Below are 20,922 nucleotides of genomic sequence, written 5' to 3' on the forward strand. Positions count from 1 at the left end.
TCAGTCCACCAGTCACTTCGCAACTCCCCTTCTCCTCTATACTGGCCATCTCCCCTCTCTGGTGTCAAACCTGATGCAGAGTTTTAACCTGAAGCATTATCAATTCCCCCCCCCCCATAAAAAAACAAATGCTGTTCAACTCATAAGTTTCTCTAGCAGATTATTAATGGAAAGATTTCTTTTCATTGAAACATCAGGGCACAGCCTCAGAATAGAAGGATGTCCTATTAGAACAGATGAGGAATTTCTTTAGCCAGAGGTTGGTGAATCTGTGGAATTCATTGCCACGGGCAGCTGTGACATTGAATATATTTAAAGCAGAGGATGATAGGGTGTCAAAGTTTGCTGGGAGAAAACAGAAGAATGGAGTTGAGAGGGATAATAAATCAGCCGTGATGGAACAGACTCATTGGGCTGAATGGCCAAATTCTCTCCTATGTCTTATGGTCATAGGATTGCTCTTGGGATGTGTATGAAAATGATTACTGTGTGGGTGACGTTCAGCTTAGTTTAGTCAGGCTATGTTTCACTCAGCGATCATTATCCAAGGCAGACTTAAAAGTCTTGCTTTTGATAAAGAAAACACAGATTTTGATAAACAAAATCTGGCTATAGATTTCAGGTTTCAGCTTGGAAGTGGTGGTCAAAAGCTGAAAGACTTTTAACAATCTGATGGATATCAGACTCAAACCCATCACCTTCAGTAGTAACATATTTAGTTTTAACATCATATATTTTCATAGCAAAATTGTTTTAGGATTTTTTCAGTAAAACCTGTTGCACTGTGATTTTTCCATTTGCTCATAGTAGGAGACCAATTAACTGCAGGAAATGTTGCCTTGTTGGAACAGTACGGATCATTTAGTCAACAATGTTGTGCCGACATTTTAACCTACACTAACCCTTCCGCACTGCATAGCCTTCCATCTTTCTTTCATCCATGCGCTTATCTAGGAGACTCTTAAATGCCCCTAATGTATCTGCCTTCACCACCACCACTGCAGCGCATTCAGTGTCCATCTGCTCACTGTGTAAAAAAAAAAATCAACTAGCTCTGAAATTCCAGCCCCCCCCCCAGTACTTCCTTCCAAACACCTTGAAGTTTGCCCCCTCATATTGTTCATTTCCAAAGTAGGAAAGCTCCCAGTAGTTTACACAGGTAAGAAAGAATGAATTGCTGACTTTTGATTTCCTCTGTTGTTTACCGGTGCTCATCTATGATATGTAGGGAGCTCTTCCTTTGTTTTAGTTTTATAATTATGCACCACACACATTCTAAAGTTGCCTATTTTAAGCCAGATAAAAAGCACTGGAGAAATTAAGCAGGTCAGGGAGTGTTTGTGGAGCCAAATGGACAGTTGATGTTTTGGGTGAACATGTTTCAGTAGTGTTACTTTACAGCCTTGGGAAATGTGAGGTCATGTTGAAAAGTAGATTAACACTCTGCCTTGGGATTTTAAACTCCCAAGCAAGTTTAAAGCGCAATTGAGATTGTGATGGTGGATTAGAAGTCAAAGTTCAAAGCAAATTTATTATCAAATTGCATATATGGTACCATATACTACCCTGAGAATTATTTCCTTGAAGGCATTCACTATAGAACAAAGAGATAGACTGTAACATTGGAACAGAATTAGGCCATTTAGCCCATCGAGTTGTTTCATCAAGGCAGATCCATTTTTCCTCTCAACCTCATTTTCCTGCTTTCCATAACTTTCACACCCAGACTAATTGAGAACCTATCAACTTCTGCCTTAAATACACCCAATGACCAACCTCCACAGCCACCTGTGGCAACGAATTCCACAGATTCACCACCCTCTGGCTAAAGAAATTCTTTCTCATCTTTGTACTAAATGGATGTCTCTCTATTCTGAGGCTGTGCCCTCTGGTCCAAGGCTCCCACACTACGAGAAATATCCTCTTCACATCCACTCTCTCTAGGGCATTCAGCGTTTGATAAGTTTCAATAAGTCCCCCCTCATTCTGCTAAATTCCTCATACGATAACCCTTTCATTGCCACAGTCGATCTTGTGAACTTCCTCTGAACCCACTCCAATGCCAGCACATCCAATTTTAGATAAGGGGCCCAAAACTGTTCACAATACTTCACGGCAGGCCTCACTAGTGCCTTGTGAAGCCTCAGCATTACATCCTTGCTTTTACAAATCCCATTTCCAGAAAAGTTGGGTTATTTTCCAAAATGCAATAAAAACAAAAATCTGTGATATGTTAATTCACGTGAACCTTTATTTAACTGACAAAAGTACAAAGAAAAGATTTTCAATAGTTTTACTGACCAAATTAATTGTATTTTGTAAATATACACAAATTTAAAATTTGATGGCTGCAACACACTCAACAAAAGTTGGGACAGAGTTAAAATAAGATTGAAAAGTGCACAGAATATTCAAGTAACACCGGTTTGGAAGACTCCACATTAAGCAGGCTAATTGCTAGCAGGTGAGGTATCATGACTGGGTATAAAAGTAGCATCCATCAAAGGCTCAGTCTTTGCAAGCAAGGATGGGTCGTGGCTCACCCCTTTGTGCCAAAATTCGTGAGAGAATTGTTAGTCAGTTCAAAGGAACATTTTCCAACGCAAGATTGCAGAGAATTTAGGTCTTTCAACATCTACAGTACATAATATTGTGAAAAGATTCAGAGAATTCAGAGACATCTTGGTGCGTAAAGGGCAAGGTCGGAAACCACTGTTGAATGCGTGTGATCTTCGAGCCCTCAGGCGGCACTGCCTAAGAAACCGTCATGCTACTGTGACAATTATAGCCACCTGGGCTCAGGAGTACTTCAGAAGACCATTGTCACTTAACACAGTCCATCGCTGCATCCAGAAATGCAACTTGAAACTGTATTACGCAAGGAGGAAGCCATACATCAACTCTATGCAGAAACGCTGGCGAGTTCTCTGGGCCCGAGCTCATCTCTGATGGACCGAAAGACTGTGGAACCGTGTGCTGTGGTCAGATGAGTCCACATTTCAGCAAGTTTTCGGAAAAAATGGGTGTTGAGTTCTCCGTGCCAAAGATTAAAACGACCATCCTGATTGTTATCAGCGAAAGGTGCAAAAGCCAGCATCTGTGATGGTATGGGGATGCATCAGTGCCCACGGCATGGGTGAGTTGCATGTATGTGAAGGTACCATTGACTCTGAGGCGTATATTAGGATTTTAGAGAGACATATGTTGCCATCAAGGCGACGTCTCTTCCCGGGACGTCCATGCTTATTTCAGCAGGACAATGCCAGACCACATTTTGCACGGGCTACAACAGCGTGGCTTTGTAGACACAGAGTGCATGTGCTTGACTGGCCTGCTGCTAGTCCAGATCTATCTCCTATTGAAAATGTATGGCACATCATGAAGAGGAGAATCAGACAACAGAGACCATGGACTGTTGAGCAGCTGATGTCTTATATCAAGCAAGAATGGACAAAATTTCCAATTGCAAATCTACTACAATTAGTATCCTCAGTTCCAAAACGATTAAAAAGTGTTATTAAAAGGAAAGGTGATGTAACACAATGGTAAACATGCCTCTGTCCCAACTTTTGTTGAGTGTGTTGCAGCCATCAAATTTTAAATTTGTGTATATTTACATAATACAATTAAGTTGGTCAGTAAGACTATTGAAAATCTTTTCTTCGTACTTTTGTCAGTTAAATAAAGGTTCACGTGAATTAACATATCACAGATTTTTGTTCTTATTGCATTTTGGAAAATATCCCAACTTTTCTGGAAATGGGGTTTGTATATTCTAGTCCTCTTGAAATGAATGTTAACATTCCCTTTGCCTTCCTCAGCACTGACTCAACATGTAAGTTAACCTTCAGGAAATTCTGCACAGGGACTCCCAAATCCTTTTGCACCTCAGATTTTTAAATCTTCTCCCCATTTGGAAAATAGTCTACACTTATATTCTTTCTACCAAACTGCATGACCGTACACTTCCTGACACTGTATTCCCTCTGCTACTTCTTTGCCCATTCTCCTAATCTGTCTTAGTCCTGCAGCCTCCCTGCTTCTTCAACACTACCTGCCCTTACACTTATATTTGAATCCTCTTGCAAATTTGACCACAAACCAATCAATACTATCATCCAAGTTGTTGATATATGAAGTAAAAAGAAGTGGTCCCAACACTGACCCCTGTGGAACACCACTAGTCACTGCCAATCAACCAGAAAAGACTCTTTATTTTCATTCTTTGCTTCCTGCCAATTGGCCAATCCTCTATCCATGCTAGGAAGTTTCCTGTTCTTGTTAAGCAGCCTCATGTTCTGCACCTTGCCAAAGGCCTTCTGAAATCAGAAGTATACAACATCCACTGATTCTCCTTTGTCTGTTCTGCTTGTTATTTCCTCAAAGATTTCTCCTTAAGAAAAGCATGTTAGCATGCCTATTTTTCCAAGTACCCCAAGACCTCATCCTTAACAATCAACTCCACCATCTTCCCAACCACTGAAGTCAGCCTTATTGACCTATACTTTATTTTCTTCTTGAAGATTGGAGTGACATTTGCAATCTTCCAGTCCCCCAGAACCATACCAGGATCTGTTAACAGATCATTCTAATGCCCTCCCACCACAATCTTTTCAGCCACCTCTTTTAGAACCCTGGGATATAGTCCAGGAAGAGTGAACTTGGCCATTTCTCCTTGGAGCGACAGAGGATGAGAGGTGACCTGATAGAGCTGTATAAGAAGATGAGAAGCATTGATTCTGTGGATAGAGGCTTTTTCCCAGGGCTGAAATGGCTAGCACGAGAGGGCACAGTTTTAAGGTGCTTGGAAGTAGGTCCAGAGGAGATGTCAGGGGTAAGTTTTTTTTTACAAAGTGTGGTGAGTGCATGAAATGGGCTGCGGGCGACAATGGTGGAGTTGGATATGATAGGGTCTTTTAAGACTGTTTGTACATGGTGCTTAGAAAAATAGAGAGCTGTGGGTAACCCTAGTTAATTTCCTATGTAAAGGCATGTTTGGCACAGCTTTGTGGGCTGAAGGGCCTGTATTGTGCTGTAGGTTTTCTGTGTTTTTATGGTTCATGTGACTTATCTACCTTCAGACCTTTTAGCTTCCGAAGCACCTTATCCCATGTAATATCAACTGTATTCACTTCTGTCCCCTGACATTCTCAAACTTGTGACATTTAGTGTCCTCCACAGTGAAGATCTGATGCGAAATACTTATTCAGTTAATCTGTCATTTCCATGTCTCCCATTACTATATCTCCAGCGTAATTTTGCAGAGGTCCAATATCTACTCTCGTCTCACGTTTACTCTTTGCATATCTGGGGGAAAAGAACCTTCTAGTATTCTGTTTTATAGTATTGGCTAGGTTACCTTTATATTTCATCTTTTCCCTCCTTATTACTTATTTTGTTGCCTTTGGTTTTTAAATGCTCTGCAGTCCTCTAACCTCCCACTAATTTTTGCTTAATTATATACCCTCCCGTTAGCTTATAAGTTGTCTTTGACTTCCCTTGTCAGCCACAGTTGTGTCATCCTGCCTTCAGGATAATACTTTTTCTTTGGGATGTATCTATCCTGCATCTTCCAAATTGCTCCCAGAAGCTCTCACCATTGCTTTTCTGCCGTCATCCCTGCTAGTGTCCCCTTCCAATAACCTTTGGCCAGCTCCTCTCATAATTCCCTTTACTTCACTGTAATACTTATACATCTGACTTTAGCTTTTCCCTTTCAAATTGCAGGATGAATTCTATCATATTATGATCACTGCATCCCAAACGTTTCTTTGCCTTAAGCTCCCTAATCAAATTCAGAATAGCCTTTCTCCTAGTGGTGTCAACCACAAGCTATTTGAATAAACCATTTCGTAGGCATTCTACAAATTCTGTCTTGGAGTCTAGCACTAACTTGATTTTTCAAATCTGCATATTGAAATCCCCCTTGACTATCGTAACATTGCCCTTTTAACGAGCCTTTTCTAATACAATACAGTACAATGAAAAATTACACACAAAGACTAACAAACAACCTGGTGGTGTGGGACCTAAGGCTCCTGTACTTCCTTCCTGATGGCAACGGCAAGAAGAGAGCACGGTCTAGATGGCAGGGGGGTCCTTGATGGGTGCTGCTTTCTTGCGACAGTGCTCCTTGTAGATGAACTTGGTGGGGATGGCTTTCCCTGTAATGCACTGGGATGTATCCATCACTTTTTATAGGCTTTTTATTATTGGTCAGAACAAAGCAGGTACCTCAAGTACTATTTAACACTTAGTTGCATAACCCCTATGGACAGTAGGGAACAGGACAAGTGTTCAGAATAGCTGGGTAAGTTGAAACTAATAAAGAATGATGCATTGAGCACTACTTACTTCAAGCCTCACATAACCAGTGCTGGAAGGAATATCTTGTTGGTTCACATGAGTTAATACAAGGTAAACTGAGCAAGTGTCCTTGGTAGAGTCTGGCCATTGCTTGACTGTGCCCTTACAAAGTGCTGATGTTTAGCCTTTATAAATAAAATTCACTTACATTCACGGACTCTACAACTCATGTTCTCAGTACTATTTATTACTAATTTTTTAACGTTATTACTATCATCATTAGTATCATCTGCTTTCATTTGTCTTTTGCACATTGGTTGCTCGTCAGTCTTAGTGTGTAGTTTCTCATTGATTCTATTGATTGTTTTACCGTGAATGCCTGCAAGAAAATGAATTTCAGGGTAGTATATGGTGACATGCATATTTTGATAATACATTTACTTTGAACTTTAAACTTTGTTAAGGATATTTGCTTTTACTAGGGGGATGGGCAGCTGTAACTCTTGCTCCATCCAGTGGTAAAAACTCACAGTTGCAGGAGGAACCATATTTTTGAATGGGGTGATAAAGCATTTACAGCAGAGAAACAAATGTTTAATCTTCACATGAGCCTCCTCCTCCCTGTTACTTCAGGACCTTATCCTTCTTTTACTTTCTCCTTTGTATTTCATTAACGCCTGGTTAAATATTTTCTTTGTTGCTATTCTCTATGATAACAGATTCTAACTCTTAAAAATATTTCCCTCTTTGACTTACTTATGGCTATCTTGCATTTCTGGACCTGTTTCCCTTTGGTATAATATCCATATTTTACACTTTGTTTGCACATAAGGTTGGTTGATCTCTGAGTCTTGTGGCCAGACATTTATAAATATTTTGTCTGCAATTGTTTCGAAATACTCTTCCTTTATTTGCATGCATGTCTCAACTGCAGTTACCAATGACAGGTAAAAATGAGTGTCTTTATTAAAGTTAACTGAAGCACCATGCTAATGTCCAACTTAACCTGGTCAGGTACATGAATAGCTAACAGAGGTTGATAGGTTTGTGATTAGTAAGGGCAGCAAAGGTTTTAGGGAGAAGGCAGAAGAATGGGGTTGAGAGAGAAAATAAATCAGCCATGATTGAATGGTGGCGCCAAATGACCTAATTCTGCACCCATGTCTTATGGTCTTATGAAACATTTAGAGGGATATGAGTCAAACATAAACAAGTGGGACTAGCATCGTTTAGCATCTTGGTTGACATGGGCAAGTTGGACTGAAGGACCTGGTTCCATACTATGTGACTCCATGATTATGACTCTAAGATCAGCATGGCTCCTGTGAATTTTTGTTCTTTCTAGTTAAGATGGTCACTGTAACCTTTGTACATGTCCCAGTAACCAAAGTTCAAAGTAAATTTATTATCAAAGTACGTATTTGTCACCATATAAAACCCTGAGATTCATTGTCTTGTGGACATACTCAATAAACCCATAGAATAATAACCATAACAGAATCAATGAAAAACTGCACCAACTTGGGCACTCAATCAGTGTGCAAAAGACAACGAACTGCAAATACAAAAAGAAATAAATAATAAGTAAATATGCAATAAATATAGAGAACATGAGATGAAGAGTCCATAAGTTGTGGGAATATTTCAATGATAGTGCAAGTGAAGTTGAGTGAAGTTATCCCCTTTGGTTCAAGAGCCTGATGGTTGAAGGGTAATAACTGTTCCTGAAGCTGGTGATGTGAGTTCCGAGGCTCCTGTACCTTCTTTCTGATGGCAGCAGTGAGAAGAGAGCTTGTCCTGGTGATAGGGCTTCCTGCTGATGGATGCTGCTTTCCTGCGACAGTGTTTCACATGGATGTGTTCAGTGGTGGGGAGGGCTTTACCTGTGATGGACTAGGCCATATCCACTACTTTTTGATGGATTTTCCCTTCAACAGCAATGGTGTTTCTGTAGCAGGCTGTGATGCAACCAGTCAATATACCCTCCACTACATATCTATAGAAGTTTGTCAAAGTTTTTGATGTCATGCCAAATCTTCACAAGCTCCTAAGAAAGTAGTGACGCTACCATGATGTCTTCATAACTGCACTTACATGCTGATCCTCTGAAATAATAACACATAAGGAATTTAAAGTTGCTGACCCTCTCCACCTCTGATCCTCTGATGAGGACTGGCTCATAGATCCCTGGTTTCTGAAGTCTATAATTAGCTCCTTGAGCTTGCTCACATTGAGTGAGAGTTTGTTGTTGTGGCACCACTCAGCCAGAGTTTTAATCTCCCTCTTCATCACCATCTTCAATTCTAGGAGGTAACTTATTCTATAGATTCTCCTATTGAGGAATTGCTTTATTGGTTAAAAAATGATTTCAAGTTATTAGAAAGAGGTGACATAGGGGTCGGATGGTGATGAATCATTGTGGATAGAGCTAAGGAACTGCAAGGGTAAAGAGACCTTGATGGGAGTTGGATACAGAGCCCCAAACAGTATAAGGACATGTCTTACAAATTACAACAGGAGATTTTAAAAAATGCATGCCAAAAGGACGATGTTACAATAGTCATGGGGGATTTCAGTATGCCGGCAGATTGGGAAAATCAGGTTGGATGCTGGATTCCAGGAGGGGGAATTATGGAATGCCTACATGATGGCTTTTTAGAGCAGCTTGTGGTTCAGCCTGGTAGGGGATTAGCTATTCTGGATTGGGTGTTATGCAGTGAAACAGAATTATTTAGAGAGCTTAAGGTAACAGAACGCTTGTGAGAAAAGTGATGTTTGAATTCACCCTTAAGTTTCAGAATGAGAAGCTAAGGTCAGATCTATCAGTATTCCAGAGGAGTAAAAGGCATGAAGGAGGGAGTTTGCCAGAATTGACTGACAGGGATGATGGCAAAGAAGCAATGGCTGAAATCTCTGGAAGCAATTCAGAAGGCACAGGCTATGTACATCCCAAAGCAGGAGAAGTATTCTAAAGCAAAGATGACACAGCTGTGGCTAATGAGGATTCAAAGCCAACATAAGAACCAAAGAGAAAGCATATAATAAAGCAAAAATTAGTGGGAAGCTTTTAAAACCCACAGAAGGCAACTAAAAAAAGCCATTAAATAGGGAAAGATGAAATACAAAAGTAAGCTTGCCAATAATATTAAAGGGGATATCAAAAGTTACTTCAGATACATAAAATATAAAAGAGAAACGAGAGTAGATATCGGACCGCTGGAAAACTGCTGGAGCGGTAGTAATGGGGGACAACGAAATGACAGACGAACTGAATAAGTATTTTGCATCAGTCTTCACTGTGCAAGACACTAGCAGTTTGGTGGAAGTTCCAGATAACGGTGCATGAAGTGTGTGAAGTTATCATAAGTAAAGAGAAGGTTCTTGGAAAACTGAAAGGTCTGAATGTAGGTAAGTTACCTGGACCAGATGGTGTGCACCCCAGGGTTCTGAAGGACATGGCTGAAGATATTGTGGAGACATCAGTAATAATCTTTCAAGGATCACTAGATTCTAGAATGGTTCCAGAAGACACGAAAATTTCAAATGTCATTCCACTCTACTAGAAGGGAGAGAGGCAGAAGAAAGGAAACTATTAACCAGTTAGTCAGACTTCAGTGGTTGGGAAGATGTTGGATTCGATTATTAAGGATGGGGTCTCAGAGTATTTAGAGGCACATGGTAAAATGGGCCATAGTCAGCATGGTTTCCTCAAGGGAAAATCTTGCCTGACAAATCTATTGGAATCCTTTGAAGAGATAGCAAGCAGTATAGATGAAGGAGAATCAGTTGATGTTGTGTTCTTGGATTTTCAGAAAGACTTTGACAAAGTGCTAAACATGAAGTTGCTTAATAAGCTATGAGCCCATGGTACTACAGGAAAGATTTTAGCATGGATAAAGCAGTGGCCAATTGGCAGGAGGTAAAGAGTGGGAATAAAGGGAGCCTCTTCTGATTTCCTGCCAGTGACTGGTTGTGTTCCGCAGGGGTCTGTGTTGGGACCAATTTTTTTTATGTTATATGTTAATGAGTTCGATGATAGAAATGATGGTTTGTTGCAAGGCTTGAAGACAGGTGGAGGGGCAGGTAGTTTTGAGGAGGACTTAGATGAAAAGAATGGGCAAAGAAATGGCAGATGGAATACAAAGTTAGTAAATATATGGTCATGCATTTCAGTAGACTAAATGAAAGGGATAACTATTTTCTAACTGGAGAGAAAATACAAAAAACTGAGGCACGAAGGAACATGGGAGTTCTTGTGCAAGATTCCTAATGGTTAATTTGCAGGTTGAGTCTGTAGTGAGGAAGGAACATGTGATGTTAGCATTCATTTCAAGAGGACTCGAAGGTAAAAGCAAGAATGTAATGTTGAAACTTTATAAAGCACTGGTGAGGTCTCACTTTCAGTATTATGAGCAGTTTTGGGTCCCTTATCTTAGAAAAGAAGTGCTGAACCTGGAGAGGGTTCAAAGGAAGTTCACAAAAATGATTCCAGTATTGAATGGCTTGTCATATGAAGAGTGTTTGATGGCTGTGTGCCTGCATTCAGTAGAATTCAGAAGACTGAGGGGTGACTTCATTGAAAAGTATTGAATGGTGAAAGGCCTTGATAGTGTTGATAATGGGGGACTTAAGACCAGAGAACACAGCCTCAGAATAGAAGGGCATCCTTATAGAATAGAGATGAGGAGAAATTTCTTCAGCCAGAGAATGGAGAACATGTGGAATTCTTTGCCATAGGTAGCTGTGGAGGCCAAGACTTTATGTATATTTAAGGCAAAGGTTGGTAAATTCTTGATTGATCAGAGCATGAAGGGATAGGGAAGAAAGCAGGAGAATGGAGCTGAGAGGAAAAACAGATCGGCCATGATGAAATGGCAGAGCAGACTCGATGGGCCAAATGGTCTAATTCTCCTCCTATATCTTATGGTGTAAATAGACACAATCTAATCTGTGCATCCTCTTTCAGACCAAAGAGGAAAAAACGGGGTCACGTTATTGATGCTGATGGGATGTTTCAGCTGTTTCATTGTCCGCATGAAGGATGCAACCAGGTCTACATCACATTAAATAGCTTCCAGGCAAGTACCCACCTGCTATAGTTCAAACTTGTTTGAAAGATTGCAGAATCATAAGTTTGTTAGTAACTTGAGGAGGGAAAGAAAAACACCATGAATTCCTACTAACAAGAGAAAATCTGAAGATGCTGGAAATCCAAGCAACATACACAAAATAATTGAGGACCTCAGCAGGCCAGGCAGATTCTATGGAAAAGGCTGAACAGTTGACGTTTTGGACTGAGACCCTTCATCGGGTCCTGCTGAAGGTTCTTGGCCTAAAATGTTGATTGTTTGTTATTTTCCTTAGATGTTGAGTTTCTCCAGCATTTTGAATAAATTCCCACTATCCTTTTTGCAAGAGGCAGGCAAGGCAACATTGTTGTTAGAGATAACCTGGCAAGATGCAATATTGGTAACAATTCTTTCAGTATTGATAAATTTGTATAGTTCCATTTGATTTGTGTGCAGTATGACAATACTTAGAAGCTAATGTCCATGTATAAGATCAGATGACTTTACAATGTGGTCAACTGATTAACCAACTTTTATTTAAAAGCACAAGAGATTCTGCAGATGCTGGAAATTCAAAACAACACACACAAAATGCTGGAGGAACTCAGCAGGTCAGGCAGCATCTGTGGATAGGAATAAACAGTCGAACTTTCGGGACTGCTGAGTTCCTTCTGCATTTTGTATGTGTTTACTTTAAAAAAAACTAGAATTGAAATTCAGCATTTTAAATATGCAACAAAATGGAAACATGATGATCAAAACAAATCAAGTTATCTTAATTTGAACAAAGCCATTGAATTAGAATAGACTGCATTCCTGCAAGAACAGCATTTTTGTGTCCACAAATGTTCCAAATAACTTACTCAAGCTAAGTATTTTTAATTTACAATGTTATTAATAAATAAATCCATGTCTTTCTTTGCCTCTTGTTGATTGTTAAAGCAGAATTTTCCTTGCTGTCACTGTTTGTAAGATTAATTTTATACCAGCCTTTCAATGCTTGAGTGGCATAGGAGCATGGCGGTTAATGCATCGCTCTGCAGAGCCAGCTGTAAAATCAAGTTTCAATTCACAGTGTTGTCTGTAAGGAGTTTCTGCGTTCGCCCTGTGACTACATGGGTTTCCTCTGGGTGCTCCAGTTTTCTCCCACATTCCAAAGATGTATGGGTTAGGGTTAGTGACTTGTGGGCATCTATGGTGGCGACACTTGTGGGCTGTCCTCGGGACATCCTTGCTGATTTGATTTGTTGTTCTGTAAATAACACACTTCACTATATGTTTTGATGGACTTATGACAAATAACACTAATCTTTTTTAGGTTGGCAAGGTAACATAGCCTTTAGCGAAATGCTGCTACAGCACCTGCAGTCACTTGTCGGGGTCAGTTTCCACTGCCGTCTGTAAGCAGTTTGTACATTCCCCTCGTGACTGCATGGGTTTCTTTCAGTTGCTCCAGTTTCCTCCCACATTCTACAGACATACATGTTAGGGTTAGTAAGTTGTGGGCATGCTATGTTGGCGCTGGAAGCATGGCATCAGTTGCAGGCTGCCCCCAGCATATCCTTGTTAACTTGATTTGATGCAAACAACTCATTTCACTGTATGTTTTAATGTACATGTGACAAATAAAGCAAATCTTTTCTATTCTCCTCCTCGTAACTTCTCTGCCCTTCTGTGAGATCACCATTTCTGCCGGCAGTGGGATCTACTGGTCATTCACAGTAGACTGGAACAGCTGGATTGACAATCACAATGTTCTATGATCTATTTAGATTGATCTTATAATAGGTTAAAGGGTCAGCACATTGTGGGCCAAAGGGCCTGTCTGTTCTGATCTATATTCTATCTTCCAATGTGGAAAATGTAACTTTGTGTATAAGTAAACCAGAGCTGCATGCTAACCATTACAAGGTCAGCCAGCATCTGTAGAAAGGAATAAACAGTCAGGCCCTGTGGCTCAGAAGGGTAGGGAAAGGAAGAAGGCAGCAGTAATAGGGGATTTTATAGTTAGGGGGTCAGTCAGGCGATTCTGTGGACGCAGGAAAGAAACACAGATGGTAGTTTGCCTCCCAGGTGCCAGGGTCCAGGATGTTTCTGATCACGTCTACGATACCCTGAAGGTGGAAGGTGAACAGCCAGAGGTCGTGGTACTGTTATGAACCCCATAACTGGGTCACTTACCAGCAAAGATAGAGAGGTCCGCTGAAGTCTGATGGTACCATTTTTAAATGTTTTTATTTATAAAGGGGCACAAAAGTAAGGTTAATACAAACATTCAGATAATATACGTCGTCAATACTCAATCTAAAGCACGGGTATAGTAATAATCAACAATTCAAAGTAGCTCTATCGTTTGTCTAGGGGTAAAACTATTGTCCGATGGAAATATAAAAAGTCTCGCCAGTTCATGAAGGCTTTTAGCCGTTTGAGGGACCGCTGGGTGTTCACGGGTTGGAGAGAGAAAATAAACTTGCCAGCCTGTTGGACTCAAATCGTGGAATCGGGAGCATGAGTTCCCCGTTGTCAGTTCGGAATCCTTTTCAGGGTTATTAGCCACTCGATTCCCTAGCTAGGGGATCCAAATCACACGTGGCTCCCAAGCAGCTTCCCGTTCTTACGGGAGCGATGAACGATGGTGTCTCCGTCTGGTGCGTCGCTGGAGTACCGCCTCCTGCAGTCTCTGTTTTATCATGGCTGACAGATTTGTAAATGTCAATCAAGGTAGGGTGATACAATCCCCACCCCACATTGCCCGAGGGTGTCCATGTCCCTGATAGCTGGCACGTACTATAGAGTTGCAATTCACACAGGTGCCTCTAAGAACAATGGTCAAATCCGTTGCATTGTCTCTCATTTCCTGGGTCCAAGACCCGAATTAATAGCGATCTTACGATTCTCCGGAAGGAGGGGGCTGGTCCCGCACCCTTCGGCCCCTCAGAGCTGTGGTACATTCATAACACCCCCTTTCTTCAAAGCGTTTTCACCAGCGGTGAAAACGAAGTGGTACAGAGTCTTACAGGATTTTAGAATCTAACACAATACACAAGCTTTCCGTGTCACTACAGAGCTATACAGTCATACATTTAATTCAGCATCTAAACAGGTAACGAGTACAGTGGCACTTCCTTTAATATTTTTTTTTGTTTCTCTTGTACCTGACTGAAGGCTGGTAGCATCAGATTTCAACTTAACAGGCAGGATCCAAGGGGGTTGTCTTTGTTATTCACATGCTTTGTCAAAATCCCGTACAGCCAGTTTTCCTATTTAAAATAGCGCCCCCATTAACCATCACCTTTTTTTCGGGGAGTTTCTACGGGAGGAACTCGAGTAGTTTGGCAGGGTAAACTCCCATCCGCCTTATTCATAGGAGTTCTCGTATCAACACTGGATCCCAGACCTAATTCATTCCTACCCAATTCTTTAGTTTTAAGCAAGTTGCTATTTTTCTCTACAGGACCCGTCATGCTATTAGTTTCCAATTTAAGATCTGCAAGTGATTCCGCTTTTTCCAGACAGCCTGTCAAGTGCTGCCTGTTCACTCCACATCCTTGAATAACAATAGCGTGTGGGGCCCCGGCAGCTCTCGACTTACTCTGTAAGCGAGCTGCTGGGTTTAAAATTTTTTCATTTGATTTGGGAACTACAAACTTTCCGTTCCCTTCAATAATAATGTTTATCCCCCCATGGTCGAGTTCCACTTTAAGGTTCACCACCCCTTCGTGTACAAAACACCTGGGAACCCTCCCCCCAATTACCAGGGTTAACCCTTTCTTCACTGAACCCAGTCCATCTGACCCACACGGACTGCATTCCTTTTCAACTGAATCAAATACCTCAGACCTTTTCTGAGCTCCATTACTAGGTTCAGTACCACGTGCATCCACATCTTGGACACACTCAAACGGGACATCTGCCTCTTCCAGGCTTTCAATACCCGTACCCTTTTCAAATTCTAAATTCCCCTGATCCTCCCAGTTCCTCTCTGGGCAACTCCCTTCCGGAGTAAACTCAACCCCGTGGGCTGAAACCACCTCATCTGCCAACCCAGCAGACCTCTCCAAGGTAGTGGCATCCTTTTCATCTAGGACTGCCTTCATCTCATTATCGGGAACACCTTGATAACTCTCAACTTCTTCAAACAGGGCTGCCACCCCCGACAGATCATCCATGTCCAACTCTGGACCTTTTAACAGCTTTTTCCGTTTCTCATCTTTGTTTCCTACCTCTAGGATCTTTCTCTTCGCTAAGGGCAGATCTGTCTCCTCTCCCTTACCCCCTTTTATGTTACTATTCCTCGTTTTACCACCCTCTAAACCCTCGTGGCACAGGGTCGGTAAAGACGTCTCGGCCAAATCAAAACTGGCCAATTTTAAACTGCTCCCATTCTCAGCTGCCGATCTCGACAGGCTGCGAGTGACCACGCATGCAATATAGCTCGGGGACGCTATGGGCGGGGCCTCAACACGCACTGGTCGGCGGGTCATAGTCATGGTTGACCAAATCCTACCCCCCGCTAAATCGTTCCCAAGGAGGACGTTCACATCAGTTCTCGGGAATTCTGATGGCACTCCTATTTCAACTGATCCATACACCAGCTCACAATCCAAAATGACCCTATGTAAGGACACCATTTCTGTCCATTTTCCTATTCCTCTCAGGGCTACCTCGCCCGTCTGAGGTCCGAATTGTAATACGTTACGGCTAATTAATGATAGCTCCGCCCCCGTGTCTCTCCAAATCCGTACGGGAATTGGTGGGTCCTCCTCCCTCACAGACAAGGTTCCGTGTGACAGATAAATCTCAGACCCCCTCGTGCTCTCTGCTTACCCGGGACCCTCTTGCCGATTTTCTGAGTACCACTGCACACCCGATAGGGACCGCTGCTTTCCCTTTTTCTGGCTCCTTTCTCGGAGCAAAGCACCTAGATGCAATATGTCCTCCCTTCCCACAATTAAAACAGGTCAAGCCCGGAAATCTCGGGCCGCCTGGCCTTTCCCCCTCAACCTTACCACTAGCTCCCGGCGGGACCTCTGCCTCAGCTGGCGGACTTTCTCGGTCATTCCCACGGTCTCTCGGGGTACTTTTATTCGAGGGAAACTTTGTCTTGTGGGTTAGGGCATATTCATCTGCGAACCTAGCAATTTCCAAGATGGACTTATTCGGCTTCTCATTCAAATACATCCGGATCTCCTCCGGAACACACCCTTTTAATTCCTCAATCAAAAATAACTCCCTGATATGCCCATAATCCCCGTCCACCTGTTCCGCGGTGCACCAACGGTCCAAGAGCACACCCTTTTCATGGGCTAGCTCGGTATACGTTTGATTCCACCCTTTTCGTAAATTTCTGAACCTTTGTCTATAAGCTTCAGGTACTAGCTCGTAACTCCGGAGAATGGCCTCCTTTACTTTGGCATAATTCTCCGCTTCCCCCTCCTCAACGGACAACGCCACATATGCTTGTTGTGCCTTCCCTTTTAACACACTTTGTAACAACGCCACCCACTGCTCTTAGGGCCACTTCTGATTTACTGCCACCTTTTCAAAAAGCAAGAAATAACTATCAACATCCGACTCTTCGAATGGAGGTACTACCCTCAACTCCCGACTAACAGTAAACCATCTGGTGCGTCGCTGGAGTACCGCCTCCTGCAGTCTCCGTTTTATCATAGCTGGCAGATTTGTAAATGTCAATCAAGGTAGGGTGATACAATCCCCACCCCCACATTGCCCGAGGGTGTCCATGTCCCTGATAGCTGGCACGTACTATAGAGTTGCAATTCACACAGGTGCCTCTAAGAACAATGGTCAAATCCGTTGCATTGTCTCTCATTTCCTGGGTCCAAGGCCCGAATTAATAGCGATCTTGCGATTCTCTGGAAGGAGGGGGCTGGTCCCGCACCCTTCGGCCCCTCAGAGCTGTGGTACATTCATAACAGTACATATTGGTACCAACGACATCGGTAGGAAAAAAGGGGAGGTCCTGAAAACAGACCACAGGGAGTTAGGAAGGAAGTTGAGAAGCGGGACCACAAAGGTAGTAATCGCGGGATTATTGCCTGTGCCACGGGACAGTGAGTATGGAATAGAGTGAGGTGGAAGATAAATGCATGGCTGAGGGATTGGAGCAGGGGGCAGGGATTCAGATTTCTGGATCATTGGGACCTCTTTTGGGGCAGGCGTGACCTGTACAAAAAGGACGGGTTGCACTTGAATCTGAGGGGGACCAATATCCTGGCAAGGAAGTTTGCTAAGGCTACTGGGGAGAGCTTAAACTAGAATTGCTAGGGTGTGGGAACTGTACTGAAGAGACGGAGGAAGGGGGTGTTGGCTCACAGAAGGAGAAAGCTTGGAGACAGTGCGAGAAGGAAGATGGGCAACTGATACTGGGTGTTTTTTTATAGACCACCCAATAGTAACAGGGACATCAAGAAGCAGATAGGGAAACAGATTCTGGAAAGGTGTAATAATAATCGGGTTGTCATGGTGGGAGATTTTAAATTCCCAAATATTGATTGGCATTTCCTTAAAACAAGGGGTTTTGATGGGGTGGAGTTTGTTAGGTGTGTTCAGGAAGGTTTCCTGACACTATGTGTAGATAAGCCTACAAGAGGAGAGGCTGTACTTGATCAGGTGTTGAGAAATGAACCTGGTCAGGTGTCAGGTCTCTCAGTGGGAGAGCATTTTGGAGATACTGATCACAATTCTATCTTCTTTGCCATAGCATTGGAGAGGGATAGGAACAGGCAAGTTAGGAAAGCATTTAATTGGAGTAAGGGGAAGTATGAAGCTCTCAGGCAGGAACTTGGAAGCGTAAATTAGGAACAGATGTTCTCAGGGAAATGTATGGCAGAAATGTGGCAAATGTTCAGGGGATGTTTGCCTGACATTCTGCATAGGCGCGTTCCAGTGATTCAGGGAAAGGATGGTAGAACCAGTGGTGTACAAAAGCTGTTGAAAACCTAGTCAAGAAGAAAAGAAAAGCTTACAAAAGGTTTAAAAAACTAGGTAATGATAGAGATCTAGAAGATTATAAGGCTAGCAGGAAGAAGCTTAAGAATGAAATTAGGAGAGCCAGAAGGGGCCATGAGAAGGCCTTGGTGAGCAGGATTGAGGATAACCCCAAGACATTCTATGTGAAGAGCAAGGGATAAGACGTGAGAGAATAGGACCAATCAAGTGTGTATGCAACCGGAGGAGATAGCAGAGATACTTAATGAATACTTTGCTTCAGTATTCACTACGGAAAAGGATCTTGGCAATTGTAGGGATGACTTACAGCAGATTGAAAAGCTTGAGCATATAGATGTTAAGAAAGAGGATGTGCTGGAGCTTTTGGAAAGCATCAAGTCTCTGAGACTGGATGAGATGTACCACAGGCTACTGTGGGAGACGAAGGAGGAGATTGCTGAGCCTCTGGCAATGATCTTTGCATCGTCAGTGGGGATGGGAGAGGTTCCGGAGGATTCAGGGGGGTTGCAGATGTTGTTCCCTTATTCAAGAAAGAGAGTAGAGATAGCCCGAGAAATTATAGACCAGTGAGTCTTTGTTCAGTGGTTGGTAAGTTGATGGAAAAGATCCTGAGAGGCAGTATTTATGAATATTTGGAGAGGCATAATACGATTAGGAATAGTCAGCATGGCTATGTCAAAGGCAGGTCGTACCTTATGAGCCTGATTGAATTTTTTGAGGGTGTGATTAAACACATCGATGAAGATAGAACAGTAGAGGTAGTGTATATGGATTTCAGCAAGGCATATTGAGAAAGTAAGGAGGTGTGGGATCCAAGGGGACCTTGCTTTGTGGATCCAGAATTGGCTTGCTTACAGAAGGCAAAGAGTGGTTGTAGACGGGTCATGTTCTGCATGGTGGTCGGTGACCAATGGTGTGCCTCGGATCTGTTCTGGGATTTTTATGAATGACCTGGATGAGGAAGTGGAGGGATGGGTTAGTAAATGTGCTGATGACACAAAGGTTGGGGGTGTTGTGAATAGTGTGGAGGGCTGACAGAGGTTACAGCGGGACATAGATAGGATGCAAATTTGGGCTGAGAAGTGGGAGATGGAGTTCAACCCAGGTAAGTGTGAGGTGGTTCATTTTGGTAGGTCAAATATGATGGCAGAATATAGTATTCATGGTAAGACTCTTGGCAGTGTGGAGGATGAGAGGGATCTTGGTGTCTGAGTCCATAGGACACTCAAAGCTGCTGCACAGATTGACTCTGTGGTTAAGAAGGCATATGGTGCATTGGCCTTCATCAACCGCAGGATTAAATTTAAGAGCCGAGAGGGAATGTTACAGTTATATAGGACCCTGGTCAGACCCCACTTGGAGTACTCTGCTCATTTCTGGTCACTTCTCTACAACAAGGGTGTGGAAACTGTAGTAAGGGTACAGAGGAGATTTAGAAGGATGTTGCCTGGATTGGGGAGCATGCCTTAATAGAAAAGGTTGAGTGAACTTGGCCTTGTCACCTTGGAGCAGCAGAGGTTGAGAGGTGACCTGATAGAGGTGTACAAGATGATGAGAGGCATTGATCATGTGGATAGTCAGAGGCCTTTTCTCAGGGCTGAAGTGGCATGAAAGGGCAGAGTTTTAAGGGGCTTGGAAGTAGGTACAGAGGAGATGTCAGGGATAAGTTTTTTATGCAGAGAGTGGTGAGTGCGTGGAATGAATGGGCTGCTGGCAACAGTGGTGGAGGCAGATACAATAGGGTCTTTTAAGAGACTCCTGGATAGGTACATGGAGCTTAGAAAAATAGAGGGCTATTGGTAACCCTAGGTAATTTCTAAAGTAAGTACATGTTCGGCACAGCATTGTGGGCTGATGGGCCTGTATTCTGCTGTAGGTTTTCTATGTTTCAGGCCGAAACACTTCATCAGGACTTAGAGCCCAAATGAACGATCGCAGCCAGAAATGTCGACTGTTCATTCCTTTCCATAGATGCTGCCTTACTTGCTGAGTTGCTGCAGCATTTTGCGTGCATTACTCTGGATTTCCGGCATCTGCAGAATCTCTTGTGTTTACGCTTGCCATTTATCTTTTATGATTTAAAAAGGAAAAGTTTGGTATTGCACATGCCAAAGCATATTAAATACAGAACCTTGTACTGAAGTGCCATATCTTGTTATAGACAAGCACAAGGGCAATAATCTATATAAGAGATTGTTACCAAAAATAGATGACTAGCCTGTTAATTTGTTTATAACAAAGCCATCATAAAACTCTTTGAATGTAAATGGTTATGTGAGGCATGATTGTTGAGTAAATAGGCAATTTCAATGTAATAGTTCTGATATTAATGATGATGTCACTGTGCTTATACTCCTGCCAATATGCAACTAGAAAAATTACGCTTGATCTTTTTTAATGTGCCCTGGTGAAGGGTTTCAGCTCAAATTGCTCGTTCTTTATTCCTCTTTATTTATATTCCATATAAATGTTGCCTGACGTGCAGAGTTCCTCCAAAATTTTGTTGCTCATTTTCATGTGCCATTATGTTGTTTCTACAGTAACTTAATTTCTCATCTCTACTTTCTCATACTAC

At 42.4% G+C, this 20,922-nt stretch overlaps 1 protein-coding gene across 3 annotated transcripts in view; it reads left to right on the plus strand.

Annotated features, from left to right (window-relative positions):
* znf653 (zinc finger protein 653) overlaps positions 1–20,922 on the plus strand; it is a 68,600-nt gene that overhangs the window by 22,355 nt on the left and 25,323 nt on the right. For all 3 annotated transcript variants that reach the window (XM_073068990.1, XM_073068991.1, XM_073068992.1), the window contains exon 5: positions 11,273–11,384. In XM_073068990.1, coding sequence (XP_072925091.1) covers positions 11,273–11,384 — 112 coding nt within the window. The remainder of the gene's footprint in view (positions 1–11,272; positions 11,385–20,922) is intronic.

The sequence above is a fragment of the Hemitrygon akajei genome, chromosome 16 (assembly GCF_048418815.1).
Source record: "Hemitrygon akajei chromosome 16, sHemAka1.3, whole genome shotgun sequence".
Taxonomy (NCBI): Eukaryota; Metazoa; Chordata; class Chondrichthyes; order Myliobatiformes; family Dasyatidae; genus Hemitrygon; species Hemitrygon akajei.